This window comes from Chiloscyllium plagiosum, unplaced genomic scaffold, assembly GCF_037043375.1.
Source record: "Chiloscyllium plagiosum isolate Xiang-an unplaced genomic scaffold, Cpla_swu_hap1 HiC_scaffold_23, whole genome shotgun sequence".
Taxonomy (NCBI): Eukaryota; Metazoa; Chordata; class Chondrichthyes; order Orectolobiformes; family Hemiscylliidae; genus Chiloscyllium; species Chiloscyllium plagiosum.
The window spans coordinates 44420913-44441908 of NW_028270161.1; the positions used below are offsets into that span (position 1 = coordinate 44420913).

A 20996-nucleotide genomic window follows, 5' to 3' on the forward strand; every position below is an offset into this window, starting at 1 on the left:
TTTCTTTTTCTTTTTTTCCCTCCTTTGGATATTCATAAATCAAACTGCCACAATGATAATAACAATTCGGAAATAAAGTAGCTACTAATGTGTGACTGCAATATTTGGTTCTCCACATTCTTTAAAAGACCTCCAACTACACTTAGTGGCAATTCAGTGCACTATTCACTGTGGAAGATGAAGTAGAAGTTCAAGCATACAGCATCTACAGAATCTAGATCTCAATAAAGAAGAATGTATCATGCAAAAGAATCAGACAAGGAGACACAATCCAATTTTCCTGTCCATCTTATTGAAGGTCCAAAAACCAGTTGCTACAAGGTCTTGAAAGTTCTACAGGTTATACCCTCTCATTATTACAGTTTGTTCATTTCACGCTTAAGAAGGCACCACTGCCAAGATACAATGTAGTTTCATAAACATTGGCACATTTATACCTTTAGAAACCTTAATATCTCAAAGTGACTTTAACGCAATGAGATGTATGATGCACTGTCAGGCGGTGGGATGAATTTCCATCATGAACTCAGAAATTACACGTTGTGCAATTTCACAATGTCATGATTATGAGTTCAGAATGAAGTCATGCACACCTTTGTTTCACCCCTGGTCAATTTGAGTTAATGTCAATAGACATCCTTGTACTACTGGAAACCTGTTGGGCTCATACCAGTAGCAAGCTCACCACAGAACATGACTTTATAAACAAGCTGTCATCCATTCATGTCATATGACTCAGTCAACCGAGCCACCATCCACTCAAGAGGGCAAAAAAACCCTGCAGATTGGTGCTCCTCCATATTTAGTATCTCTTTATCAGGAGTTGTTCAACATTCATCTGAGAAAATGTAAGTGGAAGCTGTTAATCTACTTTTCTTGACTTGCGTAAGTTAACCATGCTTCAGTACTGGATAGGAGATTGCAGAAAACAGGGTATACATGGAGCTTTGTATTTTTGGTTTAGTGTACTGTTGATCCATGCTTCCCAACTTTAATATGACAGCTGCAGCCTTCGCAATCCTGGTGCTGATTTCATCATCCCTTGATGGTAATTGTTGATCCAAAATATATCAAGGTATTGATGACTCCCAGAATTCGGTTGATGATTTTGGGGAGGATGGAACTTCTACACCTGAACCATAAGTTTGGTCATCCTGACACTGTCAATCCAAACACACAATTTGCAAGCCTGGCAGGAGCAATCTACAAGTTGTTGCAAGTGAATCTCATTATAAGATGCCAACATGGCATTATCCAGAAAAAGAAACACAAATTACATATTTTGGTCATGGCACCAGTGTAGTCATAGAGTCACAGAGAGGTACAATACAGAAACAGACCTTATGATCCAACTCGTCCATACTGACTAGATTTCCTAAATTAATCTAATCCCATTTGTCAGCATTTCGCCCATATCTATGTAAACCAGTCAAGCTTGCGAGCAGCTCTGGAATAAAAATAGGTGTTCTCACTTGAATTTCCAACAGCACATAATAACCAAAGAGAGTTAGTATACCATTCCAGACCAAGTCATCCAGTATCCATTATGGACAGAACTTAGGAGGCTTTAATAAAACTGGGATATCACACTGAAGTGTTCATGATACAAATACATAAATCATTCATGCATTCAAACTCCACTTGAATGTATTGTTTTTGTTGGGAGCTTGTAAGACTGTCAATCACACAACCATTCAATCTTCACTTGTAAAAAATACATTCCTCATTAATATTCATAAGTCATTCAAAATAACCAAATAACCATTCAAAATACTTTAATCTTAACTTTGTCAAAGAATGCTTACAGCAATACTTAAAATACATAGGGCCGGTGAATTTGTCTGTGAAATTCCCAAAACACCAGTAACGTTCAAAGACATGACAATTAAACTGAATAAAACTGTCTGCTACAGTAGAACTATTAGAATCTCAGAAGAGCTATTCCTGCAACTGAAGACAGGTACTCTCCTGTATTTCCTGCTAATATGCTCATGTTAAACATGGCTGCCAATGCCAGGTTAATGGGGCCTCCAAATCAAGGAAACTGAGTCATCTATACTGGAGGTAGTGAGGCCAGATGCTGCAAGTGGCGAGTTGGATAATTAGGACTAGATGTAAGGTTGGGAAAGTGAGCTTGCCAGGCTTTTTTTGATGGGGGAATCAAGGAGATGCAAAGGGGATGAGAATCTGCAAACAGGATAACATTTATACAAACATGAAAGAGTAGCTGCAAAGAAAAAAAGATATTTCAGTACCACACCTACACACTGATGAATCATGCAATTTCTGAATAATGTGTTTAGTAATACATCAATGGTCACCTGTCCTTAAATTCCACTGACTCTTACCTTTTGTTGCTTTTTCTGTTGCTTCAGCTTGATTCTATTTCTGTGATAAAATAAGAATATGAAATTGTTTCTAATCAATCTGTTAATGTATTAGTCATTTCAGCCATGAGTAGGAACTCACTCCAGCAGCAAAAACAAATTAGTGAAATAATATAGCTTTAATAATATGTACTTTTCTTAGGATTATTTGAGAGGCTGAATATTTAAGGGTTCTTATGGCATGTTCCTGAGCTGGTCAGATCAGAAAGATCAGAGCTCTGAACTCTAATCTGTGACAGAAAAGATGCTCTTGTGTTTCTACTACAGTGTATTTCATGATCTGAGGCAGTCACAAATTAATTTACAATCAATTAAATACTTCTGAAGTATAGTCACTGTTGTAATATCGGAAATACTGGGGCTAAATTGCATACAGCAACATCCCTAAAACAGCAATGAGCTATGATTAGAGTCTTTAAGTACTGGTTGTGGGTTCTAGTTGTGGGATACATGTTGGCCAGCACTGTATTGTCAGATACCAGCACTCCACTATGCTATGTGGTATGATTGTGCATACTGCAATCACCCTGTGATGCCATGTACCATAACTACTTGTGATGTCATGGATAGACTTTCAGCTACAATTTGTTTTTATTAGTTTTAGTCCAAGTTGTTGATGCCAAATGGGGAAGGATTCCCACATAATGTTTTTAGTAGAAGGTGGGCTCAGTCTTGATAAACAACACAATTATAGTACTTAATCATTAGTTACATTAAATTTGAGCTACATAAGAGTCCATTATAAGACCTCAGTCTAATATGCAACTTAAAGAAAACTTAACAACTGAAGCAAATTAAAAGTTGGTTAGCTCCTTCTCGGAACAGTCCTTAATATCATATTGGGCAAAGCTTACCTCAATGACAGTTCAACTCAAATTTCAGGTTTCTCTACCCTTAAATAAGGGATGAGGAAAAAAAAGGTCCATAAATTTTGCTTGACCATTGATAAGTACAGGTTGTTCTGCTATGACATATGTTTTGTTAATGTGAATTCATTGTAACATGATTGACAAATTGGGGATATGGTTTCTAAACCACATTTTAAAATGTGTGTTGGATGTAACGCAGTTACATCATCCAACATTTTACATGCTGTTTCTAAAGCACAAATTTTCTATAATGCAGGATTGCATATGAGCACAGCCATTGCATAACAGAAGAACTACCTGTACTCAAAAGGTCAGATGGAATGCCTTTCACAATAAAATAACTTACTCGCCAAGATTGGGTCAATGGCATTGGATAGCAAGTTGAGGGGTGACCATTTAGGAAGCCAATTCTAGGAGAAAAGCTTTCAATCTGGATCTCGGCAAGTTTTGGTACTCCCAGTGTCAGGGATCCCGACCTTAAAACCAGGGAGAAAATGAGGACTGCAGATACTGGAGATCAACGTCGAAGAGTGTGGTATGGGAAAAGCACAGCCAGTCAGGCAGCATCCAAAGCACAGAAGAGTCATCTGGAAAGCTTATGCTCGAAACATTGACTCTCCTGCTCCTTGGATGCTGACCGGCTGTGCTTTTCCTGCACCACACTCTTTGACTTAAAACCAGGGAGGCAACTGTAGGTCATTTCCCCTGTCCTTCAAACTTCCAGCATCAATTATCTGGTTACAGAACAGACCAGCAGAAAATAAGTTCATGTTAGGGAGGAAGGACTGTAAATTTACACCCTTAAGATTGAGAGCCGAGGGAGTGTAGTGGAATTTGGAGAGCAGAAGCTGCATACTGAACTCATCTTTTTCCAGCACTCTTTTTCTCCTTACTGACATGCTCTTAATGCAGTCTGGTAAGTATTGTACCATTAAACACAATTTCACGTAAGCTCAAATTGAAGTGATATTTTTCATGTCAGCATTCTAACACATTTTTCTTCATATTCAATGAGAAGCCAGAGCTTCCAATAGGATAGAAGGTAGAAACACATCTACCCTCACTCATTAGGTGTTATTTAATGGAAGTAACAGGGTCTATTTAATACTGTTTACAATTGATCAGGTACATAAAGTGTGAGATTGATAGATTTGTTGCTAATGCAAGGTACTAAGGGATACAGGGCAAATGTATGCATATCGAATTACATTTCAGATCTGACATGATCTCACTGAATAGTAGAACAGGCCAGAAAAACTGCTTGTGTTGCTACTGTTCATTGTCTCCCTGTTTCATTTCTTCCCATCTCTAATAAGTTTTGTTAACCTTCTTCACCCTGCACCTACTCTTCAATATTCCCCCTCCTTCTTTACTTGCTCCCTTATTCTCACATATCCTCCACTTTCCTCCTTCTTCTATTCCTTCTCCCTACACCCTTTCAGCTTTCCAATGATCCTTTTCTCTCACCTTCCACATCTGTTCCTTTTACCAGCTCAAACACCTGTACCTTTCCTCCTGCACCCCCTTTCTTCTCTCTATTCCTTTCCTTCCTTCCCTTCAAACTTCCTACAACTATTATCCTCTTTGCCTTGCCCATCACTTCCCTCTCCTGCTGAGCTCTTTCTCTCCTAGTCATTCAGTCCTCCCTCCTCTTTCCATTCTTCCTTCCAGAACCCACTCCATTGCTTACTCTCTATGTTGAACCATTTCCCTTCCCTTTCAATACCTCCTTTAACCAATGTGCCCCCCAGTTCTTACCTATCCCTTTTCAGTTGCTTTTCATCCTCCCCATTTATTCTCCCTCCTTATCCCCTCGATCAGCTTCTCCCTATTCCTTTTCGTTCCAATTACATTCCCTCCATTTTTTATCTTTTTTCTCCCCAATAGCGTTTTACACTCCCACTATTCTCCGCACACCCAATCTCCTCCCTACTCTATCATTTCTCTATCTGTTCCTTCAGTTCTTCCATTTTCACTCCCCTGCTTCCTTCTCCCTAATATCCACTTGTTCATATACTCCCACCCATTACCCCCTCAATTTTCTTCTGCCACAAGCATCTCTCTCGTCACTCTCATGTTCATTACTCACTTCCTCACTCCTTCCCCTTAATTGGCCTACTTCCTCGTTCCTCCCTCTCCATTCGCCAACATTTTTGTTCTATCCCCTTCCTTCCTCATCTCCCCACTCCCCTATTATATCCCCCCATATTCACTCATCATGCTCTTCCTTCACTATCCTCTCATTGACCAATTGCAGCACACTTCCACTTCTCCTATTTATTTCCCTGCCCCCACCTTTCATCCCTCGCTTGCACTGCCTTGTCCTTTCCCAACACATTTCTTCACCCTGTCACTTCTTCGTCCTCCATTCCCGTCTTCACAGTTTCAAATGTTGGAACTGCCATCGGCCACTCACCGAACCCCCCCAACCCAATTCATGGCGGCGGCTTCACTCTCGCTTTGCCGCTGAGCCAAGGACGAAGGGGCTTCCCCACTCCGCCAACGAGGCGGCGCGAGGACTGGGCGACCGTTAGAAGCGCGAGTCTGGTGCTCGAGCCCGAATTTTACCCATTCCGCACCTCCCACCCCAGAGGTAATCAAACCCCAATTACCCAAACTCACGGGTGACCGAATGTCAAATCCTGCCACCCCCTCAAATTGCCCCCACTTTCCACAGGTTATAAAATCAAAATGACAGTCCCACCCCAAAAAAAGATATTCAAATCCCAATTATACCATCTCCTTAATCAAGATCCAAATTACACAGCCCCACCCTGAAAGATAATCAGACTACAATTATACCATCTGCATAATCAAATCCTAATTTTACATACAATCCCAGTAATGGAAAAATTGAGGACTGGAGATCAGAGTCCAGAGTGTGGTGCTGGAAAAGTACAGCAGGTCAGGCAGCATCCGAGGAACAGGGGAATCGATGTTTCAGGCATAAGTCCTTCATCCTGATTCTCCAACTCCTCAGATGGAAAGAGGCCCTTTGGCCCATTGTGTCGACAGCACTCAAAACATCCAGCCAATCCAATCCCACATTTCAGCACCTGGGTCATAATCTTGTATGCCATGGCATTTCAAGTGTTCAGCTAAAGTGTCCTTAAATGTCTTAAAGATTTCCACCTTAACTATTCTTTATAAGCAGTGACCTCCAGATACCCACAATCCACTAGGCAATTTTCTTCAAATTCCCGTTCCTTGTCTTGAAGCCCCCTTTGTTATTGAGCTCTCTACTAGGGGGAAAGTTTCTTCCTATGTCAGAACTTTGTACACCTCAGGCATATTCCACCCCTACCGCAACCCCCCATCCCACCTCCCCCCCTCCCCCCATGCCTTCTCTGTTCCAAGAAAATCAATCCTACTCTATCTAGTCTCTCTCAATAGCTGAATTTAGGCAACACCCTCATGCATCTCTTCAGTACCTGCTTTAGTGTAATCACATCCTTTATATAGATATTTTCTGATCAATCTCTTCAATGATATGATATACCTCTGGAGCAGATGGGATTTGAATTGAGGCCTCCTGGCCCAGAGGCTGGGGCATTAACACTCCACCACAATAGCCCCCACATTCTTCTTATAAATATTTGCCTAAACAACTTATTCAGAGATGTTATTAAATACATCTACAGCATGTGAAACTTGAACCTATGCCTCCAGACCCAGAGGTACAGACATTATCACTGCACCAGAACAACCCCACATCCTTCCTGTTAGCGTGGCGATCATAACTGCAGCCATAGCCTAACTAATGTTTTTACAGGTTCATCATAACTCCTTGCTTATTTAGGAGTTATGATGAACCTGTAACAAAGGCAAGTATCTCATATGCCTTCTTAATCAACTTATCTATCTGTCCACCTGCCTTCAAGAACCTATGGACATGTACACCAAGGTCCCTCTGATTTTCTGTACCTTCAGACATGAATTGTCCCCAATATGTATCAAAACCCAAATTCTCCTTCTGCAGGGAACCAAGCCCCAATTCGCTTACATATATAATCATACCTCATTATCCTTCTCTATGAAGCAAACCCATGTGTTCCCCACACCACAGATATTCAAACCCCAATACTGTATACCCACCTCCACATGCAATCAATCCCTACTTATGCTGCACAAGTAACTAAAGTTAATACTAAATCCCCCATAGTAAATCTGGTACAGGAAAGAAAACTGAACCAACTCTTCTCACTGATGAAGGCAAACAAATTAATATGTTTCTTAGTGTGAGACATGTAAATAAGTACAAGTCAATATCCCTCACTGTGGGACTAGTAAGAAGAAAATAAAAACGAATACCTTTTATGACAGGTAGGTATGGAAATTAAAAATAAATACACTTTCACTGTGAGGGAGGCAAGTCATTGAATAACCCTTAATATTGTACATATAAGAAAATGAAATATCCTTTAATGTGATAGATGTAAGGAAAATGAAAACCACATCCACAAGTATGGAACTGAAACCATGCACTCCTCATTTGCTACAGGCAAGGGATTTTAATTGAGCATCAGTCACTGTGCTACAGGTAAAAAAATTGGGAACCTACACTCTCTGCTGTGGGAAAGGTAAAGGATTTTAACACAACAACACTTAATTTGACAGTGTTAAGGAAATGTAATTCTGGCATATCATGCTCTCAAATGGGAAATGTAAACATTTCAAACCCACTATTTCTGATCCCACTATTCAAATATTCAGGAATTTTGTAGCTCAAGCTTTGGAGCATTGTGAACTCATACTTATATTCATACAATAAAATCACTATTTGTAAGTGTTAGTAAAGAGTTATGAATGAATGACCGGGATCCCGGTATTAATAGTGAGCTGGTAAAGAACCTAAAACATGATATCTCACAAGATAGACCTTCCATTGTCACAAACTATAGTTGTGTTTGAAAGTTGTTGCTGCTGAATACTTTTCCTTTTCATTTACTAGCATTGGGCATCTTTGCCCAATAGAGCAGATATTGGAGAAAACCTTATCCTCTGAAATGGATTTGTTTTGTTGTCCCTGCGTTTTCATGGGGAGTTAGTGGTGCAACAGTAAAGTCACTGGGTCAGCATTCCAAGCTAATATTCTGGGGACATGGGTTAACACTGCACCATGACAACATATGAAACTAATCATTGTATGCAGTGGTAATGTCCCTACCTCTGACCTAGAAAATCCAGGATCATTTCCTCTGTGTCATAAGAAACCTGTTCAGCTTATGATGTAGTATTAGAGTCTGGTGGTTTAATGGTAATGTCACAGCAGACAGTCTGGGTTTAAGATACATCTACTGTAGAGGTGTGTCATAGTATGTCTGAACAGGTTGATAAAACAACTCAATCTGAAATTAAATGTTAACTTGAGCACAACAATGCAACTAATGTCATTAAAAAAAATCTGGTTCACTATCGCCCTTAGGGAAGGAGGTATGTTTGCCTCATTTAGTTTAGCCTACATGTGTCTTCAGGCCCACAGCAATATGGTTAACTCGTAACTGCCCTCTGCCAATTAGGGATTGGCAGTAAATGCTGAAATAATCAGTGATGAATTAACTTTGTAAAATGATCTGCTGTTGCACATTTGTAAAGTATGAAGCATAATTATCAAAATTAAAATCAAATTATCTGTCTGTAAGGTCTCACCAAAGTGAGAGTATGCGAGTTGATGCCTGTCATGCATGAGTCCTATGAAAGTGCACCTTCAGAAAATGTGGCTTTATTGAGAAAACATCATTCCAAATCTCCAATCTTGTCAGAGATAAAACCTGTGACTGCTAAGGTTGCAAACAAATATGAAGGTGGTCATGCATCACTTGATGTTGAAGCCAAGTTAGCAGGCCTAAACATTGTATTACTTTGTCACTAATAACTAATTTGTCAGCAGGTAGCTGGAAGCTGCCAGTTTCCCACTTCACACAGCAAAAATGTCAAAACTCTACTAATCCTTAGCACTGCCTCCTCTCCATTTATTAACGGGGAAATATTGTTCATCTTCTCCATATTGTTCAGTGGTGTTTTTCAACAACAAGGGCAAAAACAAACCTAAGAGTAAATATAAATTGTCTTCACTCAATGGGGAAGTCCAATTGATGAGGTTGATTGTTAAGTGAGGTATGAAATTGCATATGGATCAGGGTGAGTTCGAATAATGGGTGGATAGATGAAGTGCACCAATAGTGAAACACACAACTCTGAAATGAGTATGATGAGCATGTGAAAGAGTCGGGTGAAAAAAGCCGAGGGTTGATTCGCACAAGAAAATACAGATGAACGTGCAACTTTCCTCAACATTCCTGATTTAGATTGATCAAAGATAGGAGAGATGATGGCTTTGAGATATCGTTGCTAGACTATTAATCCAAAGGCTCAGATAATGTTCTTTCTTCATAGCTGAATTGCTTTGGCCCAGGTAATATCCTGGTGAATCTCTCCTGCATTCTCTAGTGCAATTTCATCCTTCTTATAATGTGGCAACTAGAACTGCACACAGTATTCCAGTTGGGGCCTAACTAATTTTTGACATATAGCTCCATTATATCTTGTTTGCTCGTTGTATTCAATGCCTTGACTAATAAAAACAAGTATCTCATATGATTTCTTAAGCATTTTATTTATGTGCCTGCTGCCTTCGAGGATCCATGGACTTGCATAGAGTCATACAGATATACAGCATGGAAACAGACTCTTCGGTCCAACTTATCCATGCTGAACAGATATCCTAAATAAATCTAGTCTCATTTGCCAACATTTGGCCCTTATCCCTCTAAACTCTTCCTATTTATATACCCATCCAGATGCCCTTTAAATATTGTATCAGCCTCCAGCACTTCCTCTGGCAGCTCATTCCATACACACACCACCCTCTGAGTGAAAACCATATTGCTCTGAGTGAAAGTGGCTGTTTAGATCCCTTCTAAAGTTTTCCCCTCGCACCTTAAACTTATGCTATCTCGTTTGGGACTCCCCCAACCCTGGTAAAAGAACTTGTTTATTTATCCTATCCATATCCTTAATAATTTTAGAAACCTTTCTAAGATCACCGATCAACCTCCTATGCTGGAGGGAAATTAGTCCCAACCTGTATATATAGCTCGAACCTTCCAACCCTGACAACATCCTTGTAAATTTTTTCTGAACCCTTTTGAGTTTCACAACATCTCTTCTATAGGGAGAAACCAGCATTGCATACAGTATTGGCCTAACCAATGTCTGTACATCCACAAAATTACTTCCCAACTTTTATACTCAATGCACTAACTAATAAAGGCAAGCAAACCAAACACATTCTGTACTGTCCTATCTTCCTGTGATCCCACTTTCAAGGAACTATGAATTTGCACTCCAAGGTCACTCTGTTCAGCAACACTCCCCAGAACCTTACTATTAAGTGTATAAGTCCCACCCTGATTTGCCTTTCCAAAATGTAGCATGCACATTTATCTAAATTAAACTACAACTGTCTCTCCTTGGCCCATTTGATCAAGATCTTGTTGTACTCTGAATTAACCTTCTTTGCTGTCCACTACATTTTCAATTTTGGTGTCAACTGCAAACTTATTAACTATACCTCCTATGTTCACATTCAAATCATTTATATAAATGATAAAAGGCAGTGCACACTGCACTGATCCTTGTGGCAGACTGCTGGTCACAGGCCTCCAATCTGAAAAGCAACCCTCCACCACCACCCTCTGTCCGAACTAGTTTTGTATTCAAACAGTTTGCTCTTCCTCTATTCCATATGATCTAACCTTGCTAACCAGTCTAACATGAGGAACCTTGTTGAACATCTTACTGCAATCCATATAGATCACATCCACCGCTCTGCCCTCATGAATCCTCTGTTACTTCTTCAAAAAGGGTGGCACAGTGGCTCAATAGTTAGCACTGCTGCCTCACAGCACCAGGGACCAGCCCCTGGCAACTGTCAGCATGGAATTTGCACATTATCCCCATGTCTGCACGGGTTTCCTCTGGGTGCTCCGGTTTCCTCCCATGATGTGCAGGATAGGTGAATTGGCCATTGTGTTCAGTGATGTGTAGGTTAAGTGCATTAGTCAGGGGTGATTGCAGAGAAATGGGTTTAGGTGGGGTAGTCTTCGGAGGGTCGGTGTAGACTTGTTGGGCCGAAGGGCCTGTTTCCACATTGTGGGGATTCTATAATACTTTTATGAAAAAACTCAATCAAGTTAGTGAGATGTGATTTCCTACACACAAAGCCATGTTGGCTCTTCCTAATCAGTCCTTACCATTCCAAATACATGTAAACCTTGTCCCTTAAGATTCCCTCCAACAACTTGCCCACCACCAATGTCAGGTTCAATCTGTGGTTTCCTGGCTTTTAATCCAAGATGGAGAATGAAATTAAAAGAAACTGGCTTTAAGAGCTACTCATTTTTTGAGGTATTTTCAGTGTTGGAACTGATTTCCTCGAACTCTTAGAGCAGTAAATACTTTTTTATAAGCTGTTGCATGGTTTTGGAACTTTTGGGGGGAGGGGGAATGTCAAAACAAGGGCATTTTTAAAAGTAGGAAGGGAGACAAAGACGGTTCAAACACAGAAAGAGACTTACACTGCTGTCTGACCCAGCAGTGAATCCACATAAATGCTGTTCTGCTGTTTAGTTTCAAGTATCTTTGGACATCGATCGTTCTACATATGAGGATCACTTTGATTCTCTTGTACTTCCCTTGCCAAGTTAGTCCTCCCAAAATACATTCCTCACACATCTTCAGGATTTAATTCCGTTTGCCACTGTTCAGTTCATCTGACCTGGCTGTCTATATTGTTCTCTGGTCTAAGGCATTTTTGATGATGATGATTAATTTTTGACCAAGTCTCCAACATTCATGTCTAGATCAGTAATGTACACTTACACCACAAGTCCCAACGTTGAACTCTGTCGTGTACCAGTGGACACAGGCTTCTAGTCACAAAAAAACCTTTCAAATATTACTCACTGCTTCCTGCCACCAAAGAGCCATTCAATGATCCAGAATGCCCTCGATCCCATTGGCTAATATCGTGGTAACCAACCTCATCCAAATGGTAAAAATAATGACTGCAGATGCTGGAAACCAGATTCTGGATCAGTGGTGCTGGAAGAGCACAGCAATTCAGGCAGCATCCGAGGAGCAGCACCACTGATCCAGAACCTCATCCACATACCTAGTCACCGAGAAAAACGCAAATCAAATCACATGACCTCCCTCTGACAGAGCCACACACACTGATAAATGGACATTTTGATTCTGTCTCTCGAGAATTTTTCTCCCCAACAGTTCCTTCACCGCGCTGCATGGAGCGGGGTCAGTGGTGTGCGCGTGGTCTCCGGATGCTGCATGGTGGTGGTGCGCTCACCAGAGTGCGCGCGAAGCGAACGAGGCCAGCCGTCGCCGAGTGGTGTATGGAGAGCGCGCGCGCCCGTCGGACGGTGGGCTGGAGCTCGCGGGCGCGTGTGCTGGGAGGCGCACGGAACGCGCTCGAGCTCTGCGCCAATCCCAGCAGGAGACGGGAGCGTGCGCGTTGGGTGACGGAGGTGGACGCGGTGCCGCAGCGCCGGTGAGAGCGGCTCTCAGTTTGCGGAACCGATGGGGCGCCCTGCACCATGACACCCGGTAACCTTTCCCCCTCTGTCAGACTCGCCGTCTGCGTCGTTGCTTCCGCCGCCGTTTTGTTCTCCGTCTGCGGGCTGGAGCACTGACGGGGCGCAAATGTCCCATCTGCTGCATGTGGCGGCCGGGGTGAAATGGACCAAGTCCCGGGCCGCCCGGAGAGCCGTCTTCCTGCTCCTCGCCGCCTACGGTGTCAGGAGGCTGTACCCGCTCCTCTGTCATCAGCTCCACGGCAAAGCTCAGCCCGAAACCCCGGCTCCCCGCCATTCCCGCAGCCACTGCCCTGCCAAGAAATCTCCAGCTGTCGACGCGGACTTCTTGCAGCAGCTGATCGGTCTCGGGAAAATCCTCTTCCCCAAACTGGTCACCAAGGAGCTGGGCTTGCTCTGCCTGCACTCGGTGGCTCTGATTTCCAGGACCTTCCTGTCGATTTACGTGGCCGGCTTGGATGGGAAGATCGTGAAGTCTATCGTTGAGAAGAAGCCGAGGAGCTTTGTGCTGAAACTGGTCAAATGGCTCCTGGTGGCCATCCCGGCCACCTTCGTCAACAGCGTTATCCGCTATCTGGAATGCAAGCTGGCCCTGGCATTTCGCACCCGCCTGGTCGATCACGCCTATCGAACCTACTTCACCGATCAGACTTACTACAAGGTCAGCAACATGGACGGACGGCTGGAGAACCCCGACCAGTCGCTGACAGAGGATATCATGATGTTTGCTCAGTCCATCGCACACTTGTATTCCAACCTGACCAAACCCATCTTGGACGTAATGCTGACTTCCTACACCCTGATCCAGACCGCGGCCTCGCGGGGAGCAAACCCCACGGGACCCACGCTGTTAGCCGGGCTTGTCGTTTATGCCACCGCCAGGGTATTACGAGCCTTCTCTCCAAGGTTTGGCAAGCTGGTGGCCGAAGAAGCCCAGAGGAAGGGATACTTGAGATACATCCATTCACGTATTATAGCCAATGCAGAAGAGATTGCTTTTTACAGGGGACACAGGGTAAGGATTTCACTGTGAAACTGGAGCTCATTAAACTGATTGTTCTGGCAGATTTGAACTATGAAAGGTAGCACCACTGAAGCCATTAGCGTATTGCTGTAGCTATCACCTGACACCTTAGAATTACTCTAATACCTTGAATCTGTAGATTAGAGAGGTAATGTGTGGGTTATTTATGTTTTAGGAAATTGGATTCCTTTCAGCCCCTTAGTTGTAATAATAGGTGTGATGTGTTTCACTGCAATCCCTGATTGAAAACCTACTTTAGAAGAAATTGCTGTTTTGGTTTTAGTGCCCATGAAAGATTAATTAACTTGACATAGAAGAACATTTTGCTAAATGTAATTATGTTCTACTTGTTTACATTCCATTTTTAAGATTCACCTTCCTCTAGTGATCACAAATTCAGTTTATTTAGCCAAGAAGAAACTGAGGACTGTAAATGTTTATAAACATTTATTGTTATAGATTTGTTTTGGCTGTTTAAATTACCATTTCTGAATTTGAAATTAGAATATAATATGGTTCTACCAAAGGTAGTCAACTTTGTGTATATTGAAAATATTTTTTATTTTAAAAATAAGTTGAACATTTCAATATACAATCAAGTGTTGCATGGATTTGATCAACTTATATCGTCGCTTCTGCACCTCTGCATTCTGATCCTTACCCTTTTCCACTTTGAGAAGAGCATCTTCAATTGAATCGCTATGATAGAATAGCAAAATGCTGTAGGTACTGGACACCTGAAATTTAAACAAAAAGGAAATTGTAGGCCAGCACTTGTGGAGAATGAAACAGAGTTAACGTTTCAGGTTGATAACAATTTGTCAGAACAGCTACAGTGATGCAAGTTTGAACACTAGTTTGAACACTTTCAGGGTGGCACTTACAATTTGCTTCCGAATTTACAGTCACTTTCTTATGCTGTGGTCTTAAGCACATTATTAATTTGTTCTCATGAGAACAGCCTGTGTCTGCTTACCTATAAAAGTCTTGTTTTTCATGGTAAATTGAGTAGATTGTGGCTACATCTTTCTGACCTAGTTTTTCTAATTATGAGTCAGAGATTGATATGCTGTCTTGTCACTCCAGTTGACTCTTGGGACCAGCTGAATTAGTGGTTAATTTCCTAATTCTTTAAATCTAACAGTTATTTTAATTGTGGGAGATAGTAGATGATCCAGTGAATCGTAGAATCTTGAGTGTGGGAGTAGGCCTTTCGGCACATCGAGTCTCACTGACCTTCCAAAGAGCATTCCTGTAACCTTGTGTTGTCATGGTTAATCCACCTAGCTTGTTCATTACTGATATCTGTCAACATCAGGTTTATTTGGAAGTACAAGCTTTCGGAGCACTGCTCCTTTGTCAGGTAAGGACGGTATGGAGGTTTAACTGAACCAATTCACATATTGGCATGGCCAGTAACCTGCACATCTTGGTGGACCGTGGGAGGAAAACTGGAGCATCCGGAGGAAACCCACACAGACAAGGGGAAAATGTGCAAACTCCAACACAGACTGTTGCCCAAGGTTGGAATTCAACCTGGGTCTCTGATGCTTTGAGGCAGCAGTACTAACCACTGAACCATCATCCGGCTTTATTTACTGGGTTTCACACAAATTGTCGAGGTGATGGATGGAGTAAATTTGGATATTCTCAAAATCCAGTTCCTGTTCCAGCTGATTACACAATACAGCTCTGGTTAAACTTGTGGACTATTATGAAGCTTATTCTGAGAATCACATGATTGAAAGCATATGCTGAGTGAGATTGGAGTAAAGGCACATTTTCATACAATTATATTTTACATCAAACAAATGTTGCGTTTGGTTGAGAACACTTGACAAAAACTTTGAGGATTGGATTTTTCCTCAGGTTTCAAGACTTTGTCATCAGCACCAAAGGGGGTCACAAGCCTCCACTGGTGATATTGAGATTTGTGGCACAATGTTCTGTGAAATGGCCTCCTCTAAACTGCCTTTGGATCTGTGACTGTTAAAGGTTGATGAGCTTTAGATGCTGCAGGGTCAATCAGAGGGCTTAAAAACTCTTAACTTTTAGCTGCTCCAGCAGATAGAAATACACTTGGAAGTCTGGATACAAATAAAATGAGGGCCAAACTATTTGGAATGTTAATTGGGAAAATCCCTCTGGCAGACTTATTTAACACTGCAGGTGGGGCAGCCTTTCCTTCCCTTGGCATCCCAGTTCCAGTTACCACCCAAGACATCTCCAATGCACTGGAAGCCTTCGTCTGTGGTGGTGATGCTGCTGTAATGGCAAAATGCCTCACAATTGAGTATAACCAGCCACTCTTGAGAGTTTCCTGGTAGTGGGAAAATGTCCCAACACAGAAACTATTTTTTCAACACCCTCCCTGTTCCAAACACTAACATCTTACCTTTGTGCACTTAGCCAGAAAAAAAAAATCAGCCATTGATGTTAGAGTGCTGTTACTTGCTGTTTTTTGGGGAGAAAGTTCATTCCAATTTCTTTTAATGAAATAACTTGATCCTCAGTCACAATGAGACCAAATAAGCCTTCAGATACATAGAGTCATAGAGATGTACAGCATGGAAACAGACCCTTCGGTCCAACCCGTCCATGCCGACTAAATATCCCAACCCCATGTAGTCCCCACCTGTCAGCACCTGGCCCATATCCCTTCAAACCCTTCCTATTCATATACCCATCCAAATGCCTCTTAAATGTTGCAATTGTACCAGCCTCCACCACTTTCTCTGGTAGCTCATTCCATACACATACCTCCCTCTGCGTGAAAAAGTTGCCCCTTAGGTCTCTTTTATATCTTTCCCCTCTCATCCTAACCCTATGCCCTCTAGTTCTGGACTCCCTGTCCACAGGGAAAAGACTTTGTCTATTTATCCTATCCATGCCCCTCATAAATTTGTAAACCTCTAAGGTCACCCCTCAACCTCCGACGTTCCAGGGAAAACAGCCCTAGCCTGTTCAGCCTCTCCCTCTAGCTCAAATCCTCCAACCCTTGCAATGTCCTTGTAAATCTTTTCTGAACCCTTTCAAGTTTCACAACATCTTTCCAATAGGAGACCAGAATTGCATGCAATATTCCAACAGTGGCCTAACCAATGTCCTGTACAGATGCAACATGACCTCCCATGTCCTGTACTCAATACTCTGACCAATAAAGGAAAGCATACCAAACGCTTTCTTCACTATCCTATCTACCTGCGACACCACTTTCAAGGAGCTATGAACCTGCACTCCAAGGTCTCTTTGTTCAGCAACACTCCCTAGGACCTTACCATTAAGTGTATAAGTCCTGCTAAGATTTGCTTTCCCAAAATGCAGCACTTCGCATTTATCTGAATTAAACTCCATTTGCCACTTCTCAGCCCATTGGCCCATCTGATCAAGATTTTGTTGTAATCTGAGGTAACCTTCTTCACTGTCCACTACACCTCCGATTTTGGTGTCATCTGCAAACTTACTAACTGTACCTCTTATGCTCGCATCCAAATCAATTATATAAATACATGTCACAGTTTATTGGCAGAACACCAACTTATGGCACTTACAGGTTTCTACTGAAGGCCCACACCATAATAAAGTGAATCCCTATGAAAGAATATCTGAAAATATTAATAATCTTTCTTGAAATCTAAGGTAAACTATGAAGGTTTTAATATATTAGACTTTTTTCCCCAATCATAATTACTGCAGGGATAATAATTTGCAACTTAATTAAACAGAAGTCATTCATAGTGAAATAATGCTACCTTCCATTTAAGACTTCTAAAATTTCTTTTTCGAATGAACAATATACTACAGTTCCTGGAAAAAAAAATAGAAATTGCAGGTCAATCAGCACCCCTTGTTTTAAAATAAAATCTAGCGAGGTATGGGTTACATCGGCAAGGCCAGCATTTATTTCCCATCCTTGGCAAATCACCTTCATAAAATGCTCTCGTCTATATGGTGAAGGTACTCCCACAGTGTGTTGAAGAGGGAGTTCCATTATACTAATAGAATACTAACAAATAAGCTGCATTATATTTCCAAGTCGTGACAATATGTGACTTGGAGGAGTATTTTGAGATCATGCTGTTCCCATGTACCTGCTGCTGTCATCCTTCCAGACAATGGGGGAGCTTTGAAGAAGCTATCGCAAATTGTAGCAGTGCATCTTGAATATTGTACACACTGCAACAACTGTGTGTTACAGTGGAGGAACAATTTAAAGTGATAGATGGGAAGCCAATTAAGCAATCTGCTTTGTCTTTAATAATTTCAATCTTCTTGAGGCCCAAGATAGCCATATTCCTCAAACAAGTGGAGAGTATTTTACCACACTCCTCATTGATACCTTGTAGATAGAGGAAGGCTTTCAGAAGTCAAAATTCTGACAAAACCAACAAAGATAGACTGAATATTGCATCCAGTTGCAGGAAAGTTTATCCCCAATTTGTGATGTGTTCTCTGATCTCTCAAATGGACTGCACTACAGGGGTGGACAATGAAAATGTAACACAAAAACTTTGAAGTTGCCTTGAAATATGGGAGTATTAACACTGGTAAATTACTGTCCAGTCCCACATGCCCAAAGATTTGCAGGTTGAGAATTAGCTGTTGAGTTACAGGAAGACTGTAGTTGGCCAAGAACAGAAAGTGTCAGGGTAAGAGAAAATTGGAGAATTAAAATGAGAAGCCATTTGAAGCTCAGGATCATTCTTGTTGACAGAATAGAGATATTCCTCAAAGCAGTCACCAAATGTGTGCTTGGTTCCCCCAATGTTTTGGAGACCACTTTGTGAGCAGCGAATGTAGTAGACCAAATTGAAAGAAGAACATGTAAATTGCTGCTTCACCTTGAAAGAGTAATTGAAGCATTGGCAGTGATAGAGAGCAATAGATACAACTGGGATAATGAAATTGAGTCCTTACAGGAAGTAGGGTATGAGCAGTGTAGTTAAGTGATGGAGGTGAAACTCACTGCCCTTTGTGCTTATGAGGCTCCAACCAAATGGAAATCACTATGCTAGTTTATGCATAACCGTCTGCACTTCTGAAGTCGTAGTCAACTCTGAGCACAACCTGTGCATACCCAGTAGCATTTGTGTGATACTGGCTGAGTACTCAACATTCTACTGTTCGTGGGGGAGGCCATCTAAATTCCTGTCATGGCAATGACTGGCTCCCCACTATGTTGTCAACTTCATCATGCTCCTTATCACCTTCAAACTCTTAAGCAGCAATGAACGCTTTTTAAATAGATTCATTAGATTTGTCTTTCGTGTGATATTTTCAGCACCCATTCACCCACGTCCATTCTGGTCTCATGCAAGAATTAAAAATCCTACCCCATGATTGTGTGAATGCCAAACCTTTTGGCAATTATATGTAAAATTTGCTTGAAGTAATAGTAGTTTTGTAATACAATTGCCTTGATACAGCAAAGTATTACCTCATAATCCTTTGCTCGGGATGGAGACAAAAGTCGTCAATGAACGGAAAGGAAGCAACTTCACAATGTTTAGGTTTGTAATCCAAGTATAAAGACAAACTAGTTTTTTGGATGTTTTCTGTTATTCAAATTGTGTTATAAACTCACCCAAATGCACTCAAGTGTGAGCTGGGTGCATGACTTTATTCAAGCAATTTGTTGTAAATGTATAGATGTCTCTGAATTACAGCCATCTGATGTAAACAAAGTACAGCTTTACTACCATGAGTTTATGAAGTCTGGCATAACTGTAAACTTAATTAGTATTCCTACCTGACCAGTTGAATTTTTCCACATAGAGGGGAAGGAGAAAAGAACCAAAATAAGTGTTAAATAAATTGGTAACATTCAAAGTTCACAAATCACTTGTCCAGATGGAGTGTAATTTGCTGAGGGAAGCAGAAATGGAGATGGCAGAAACTGACTGCAATCTGCACAAAGCTGCAGCACAGGGATTTAGGAGTCACAGAGTCATATGGCACGGAAACAGACTGTTCAGTCCAACTAGTCCATGCCGAACATAATCCCAAACTAAACTTGTCCCACCTGACTGCTGTTTGTGCATGAATCACAAAATTGTGCATCCAAGTTCATTGGGTAATAGGGAAGATTAATGGTCTATTGGCCTTCAAAGGGATTGGAGTATAAAAGTAGGGAGAACTTGCTAAAATGCTACAAAGTACTAGTCAGACTGCAGCTGACATACTGCAAGCAGTTTTGGTCCCCTTATCTAAGGTAACATGATTACTAGTATTGGAGGTGATCCAGAGAAGCTTCGCTATTGATCTGTGTTTGGAGAGAATTTCTTTTGGGCAGAAGTTGAGTAGATTGGCCTTGTACTCATGGAGATGGAGTGCTACAGCACAGAGAGAGGCCCTTTGGCCCAAATTGGTACATGCTGACCAAAATGTCCACCTACGCTAACCCCATTTCCCTGCACTTGGCCCATATCCTTCTAAACATTTCCTATCCGTGTATTTGTCTAAATGCCTTTTAAATGTTCTTAATTTACCTACCTCAACCACTCCGCTGGCAGCTCATTCCATAAGCATACCACACTATTAAAAAAAAATCTCAGGTCCCCTTTTATTCTTTCCCCTCTAACCTTAAGCTAATGCACTCTAGTCCACAATTCCCCAACCCTGGGGAAAAGACTGAGTGCATTCACCCTATTCATGCCTCTCATGATCTTACACACTTCAATGAGAGCCCCCCCTCAGTTTCCTAAGTGCTAAAGAAAAAAGTCCGAGCTTTTAGATATTTAATTAATCTAGGTCAAGTCGGCATAAGGAGGGAGGTGTTACGTTATTTTTCTTGAGATTCTTACACACTTGATGCAACTGCAAAATGCCACAGAGGAAGGGTTTGGTATTTTAAAAGACATTAAGGTTGTCAGGTCCCCAGGTCTGGGTAGGATCTATTCCATGTTACTGAGAGAAGTGAGAGAGGAAATAGCTGAGGTCTTAACAGATATCTTTGCAGCATCCTTGAATACGAGTGAGGTCCTGGAGAATTGGGGAATTGCTAATGTCCCCTTGTTTAAGAAGGGTAGCAGGGATAATCCAAGTAATTATAGATCGGTGAGCCTGACATTAGTGGTAGGGAATCTGCTAGAGAAGATACTGAGGG

General features: G+C 41.5%; 1 protein-coding gene across 1 annotated transcript in view; it reads left to right on the forward strand.

Moving 5' to 3' along the window:
* The first annotated feature begins 12817 nt into the window (after nucleotides 1-12817).
* Nucleotides 12818-20996, forward strand: part of LOC122561656 (ATP-binding cassette sub-family D member 2-like) — a 90397-nt gene continuing 82218 nt past the window's right edge. Inside the window, exon 1 of the mRNA XM_043713607.2 lies at nucleotides 12818-13882. Coding sequence (XP_043569542.1) covers nucleotides 12977-13882 — 906 coding nt within the window. The 5' untranslated portion in view covers nucleotides 12818-12976. The remainder of the gene's footprint in view (nucleotides 13883-20996) is intronic.